This window comes from Priapulus caudatus, unplaced genomic scaffold (genome assembly GCF_000485595.1).
Source record: "Priapulus caudatus unplaced genomic scaffold, Priapulus_caudatus-5.0.1 Scaffold3536, whole genome shotgun sequence".
NCBI classification, from domain to species: domain Eukaryota; kingdom Metazoa; phylum Priapulida; class Priapulimorpha; order Priapulimorphida; family Priapulidae; genus Priapulus; species Priapulus caudatus.
Window position 1 is genome coordinate 1 of NW_014580597.1, and position 3,717 is coordinate 3,717.

The window sequence follows — 3,717 nt, forward strand, 5'->3', positions numbered from 1 at the left end:
GTCCTCCCCTCTCTCCTTCTCTCTCTCTCTCTCTCTCTCTCTCTCTCTCTCTCTCTCTCTCTCTCTCTCTCTCTCTCTCTCTCTCTCTCTCTCTCGTCTCTCTCTCTCTCTCTCTCTCTCTCTCTTTCTCTCTCTCTCTCTTCCTCTCTCTCTCACACACTCACTAGGTTGTTAGTTCTCAAATTATACTATAACGTAATTATTATATTAAATACAATATTACATATTAATGTAATGTCAGGATCAAAGGCAACAGCAAATGTTAATTTCAACATCGTTAACATCAATGATGTCAACACAGTCAACTTCGAATAAGAGGTTGAAGACATTTTAATGAAGAAGATACTGCAGATTTTAATGTCAACGTTTTCATCATGTCAGCTTACAAGGTCAGTCTGGCTTTCTCACTGAGAGGAAAAAGAAAATTAAGAGGAAGTAGAAGAGGGAAAGCAAGAGGAAAAGGAAAAAGAAGAGGAAGTAGAAGAGGGAAAGCAAGAGGAAAAGGAAAAGGAAGAGGAAGTTGAAGGTAAAGAGGAAGAGTAAGAGGTAGAGTGTGCATACGAACCGCTTGAGCGTCTGCCGCTTCACGTAGGCCTGCCTCACGTGATCCACCATCTCCTTCAACGTTCTCCCGCTGTACCTGAAAACACACGAGCCTCCAATCAGCGGCCATGTTTGAGCAAAAACACGAGTGTCCACTAAGCGGCCATGTTTGTGCAAAAAGACAATTAGAATGTCTGCTAAGCGGTCATGTTTGTGCAAAAAGACAATTAGAACGTCTGCTAAGTGGTCATGTTTATGCAAAAAGACAATTAGAATGTCTGCTAAGTGGTCATGTTTATGCAAAAAGACAATTAGAATGTCTGCTAAGTGGTCATGTTTATGCAAAAAGACAATTAGAATGTCTGCTAAGCGGTCATGTTTGTGCAAAAAGACAATTAGAATGTCTGCTAAGTGGTCATGTTTATGCAAAAAGACAATTCGAATGTCTGCTAAGCGGTCATGTTTCTGCAAAAAGACAATTGGAATGTCTGCTAAGCGGTCATGTTTGTGCAAAAAGACAATTCGAATGTCTGCGAAGCGGTCATTTTTGTGCGGTCATGTTTCTGCAAAAAGACAATTCGAATGTCTGCTAAGTGGCCATTTTTGTGCAAAATGACAATTCGAATGTCTGCTAAGCGGTCATGTTTGTGCAAAAAGACAATTGGAATGTCTGCTAAGCGGTCATGTTTCTGCAAAAAGACAATTAGAATGTCTGCTAAGCGGTCATGTTTGTGCAAAAAGACAATTAGAATGTCTGCTAAGCGGTCATGTTTGTGCAAAAAGACAATTCGAATGTCTGCTAAGCGGCCATGTTTGTGCAAAAAGACAATTAGAATGTCTGCTAAGCGGCCATGTTTGTGCAAAAAGATGAGCTTAGCCTCCATGTTCATCAGCAAACATTGTGTGAAACGCTAGGGGAGACCCAGAGAGAGAGAGGGGCAGAGGGGCACAGAGGAAGCATGTATCTATCAGTTCGACAATGCTGCGTGGAACAAGCAAAATCGTTTCATGTTTCAATAAATGCAATGTCATCATGGCAAACAGAGAGACACCTGGGAAATTAAATGGCATGCTCACTAGGTCTGGCTAGTAAAGCATCACAAGTTAAATATGTGTTTTTTTTCGCATAAAACAGTAAAAAGTATGCACGCAGAATAAATTCCCCAATTCTTATTACATAGAAAAGGACATTTTCTAACCTGGTTAAAGCAATACAGAAAACTCAGACTAAAGAAAAATAATAAACTTTCACAAAAACTGAGACTTAGAAAAAAGGAACGATTGAGCAACACTAACGATTGGCTGATTTTTTACAAAAGTTTTAGCATTTCGTCGTTTTTCTAGCACACAATACGACACTACGGTAGTTACCGATACGCGCGACCAAAAGCACAACAAAGGCTAGCGGCTGCCTAATATTGATTGCCTAGCATCTAGTCAATGCAGATTCATCATGATCAGATATCCCCTCTCTCTCGCGCAAGCACACACGACAACGCATGCCCCACACACCACATCAATTACTCACCAGCCAGATATACAAGGCAGTGAGATACACAAGGCAGTGAGATACACAAGGCAGCGAGATACACAAGGTAGCGAGATACACAAGGCAGCGAGATACACAAGGCAGCGAGATATACAAGGCAGCGAGATACACAAGGTAGCGAGATACACAAGGCTGCAAGATACACAAGGTAGCGAGATACACAAGGCAGTGAGATACACAAGGTAGCGACAAGGCAGCGAGATACACAAGGCAGCGAGATACACAAGGCAGTGAGATACACAAGGCAGAGAGATACACAAGGCAGTGAGATACACAAGGCAGCGAGATACACAAGGCAGCGAGATACACAAGGTAGCGAGATACACAAGGCAGCGAGATACACAAGGCAGCGAGATACACAAGGCAGTGAGATACACAAGGCAGTGAGATACACAAGGCAGCGAGATACACAAGGCAGTGAGATACACAAGGCAGCGAGATACACAAGGCAGCGAGATACACAAGGCAGCCAGATACACAAGGCAGCGAGATACGCAAGGCAGCGAGGTACCTGAAAGAAGAACCCTTGCTGAAGAAGGCCCCCCGCCGCGTACCTGAAGGAGGAACCCTTGCTGAGGAAGGCCCCCCGCCGCGTACCTGAAGGAGGAACCCTTGCTGAGGAAGTGCTTCTTTCTTCGCTCGACCTTGTCCATCGTCGCGCAGCGGAAGAACGCGTGATGCTCGACACACTTCTTCCAGAAGATCTTGCAGCGAGTGCGGTCATCAAAGTAGAAGTCGACTGTGTCCTTGTAGTAGAGCTGTGAATAAAGAAGAAAAATGGGAGGAGTGAAGGAACCCAAAATGTTGCCAAAATGGGGCAGCAACGCTTGTGAACAATAGAACAACAGGGCCTGTGAACAATAAAATAATGGTGGCTACAAACAATGGAACAACGGTGGCTGTGACCAATGGAACAATGGTGGCTGTGAACAATGGAACAATTATAGAACCTGTGAACAATAAAACAATAGTTGCAGCAAACAATGAACCGAGGAGGCCTGCAAACAATGGAACTTCATGTTCCGTAAACAACCAAACCTCATGTTCTGTAAACAATGGAACAGCATAACCTCTGAACAACGGAATGACGAGGCCTGCGAACAAAGGAATCTGGCAGCACGTGAACAACAGAACGATCGCGGCCTGCAAACAACGTAAACAACAGAACGATCACAGACTACGAACAACGTAAACAACAGAACGATTGCGGACTATGGACAACGTGAACAACAGCACGATTGCGGTCTATGAACAACGTGAACAACAGAACGATCGCGAACTACGAACAACGTGAACAACAGAACAATCGCGGACTACGAACAACGTGAACAACAGAGCGATCGCGGACTACGAACAACGTGAACAACAGAGCGATCACGAACTACGAACAACGTGAGCAACAGAACAATCGCGGCCTGCGAACAACGTCGACGGTACCTGGCTTTCCGGATGCAGCTTGATGAGGAAGCGCTTGCGTTTGAAGCTGATCTTACGGATCTTCGCCCAGGAGAACGTGTTGATCTTCGTCAGGTTCTGAAAGACGATGATGCCGTAGTGCGCGACGGCAACGTTGAGCCCCACGCTCTCGTGGTCCTGCAACAATGGAGGTCAGAGGTCACGCACAC

At 44.8% G+C, this 3,717-nt stretch overlaps 1 protein-coding gene across 1 annotated transcript in view; it reads right to left on the reverse strand.

Annotated features, from left to right (window-relative positions):
- Positions 1 to 561: 561 nt before the first annotated feature.
- Positions 562 to 3,717, reverse strand: part of LOC106819488 (FERM domain-containing protein 7-like) — a gene marked incomplete at its 3' end in the record, with an annotated part of 4,746 nt that continues 1,590 nt past the window's right edge. The window contains exons 2-4 of the mRNA XM_014824110.1: positions 3,530 to 3,685; positions 2,690 to 2,850; positions 562 to 640 (exon numbers count right to left, since the gene is read on the reverse strand). Coding sequence (XP_014679596.1) covers positions 562 to 640; positions 2,690 to 2,850; positions 3,530 to 3,685 — 396 coding nt within the window. The remainder of the gene's footprint in view (positions 641 to 2,689; positions 2,851 to 3,529; positions 3,686 to 3,717) is intronic.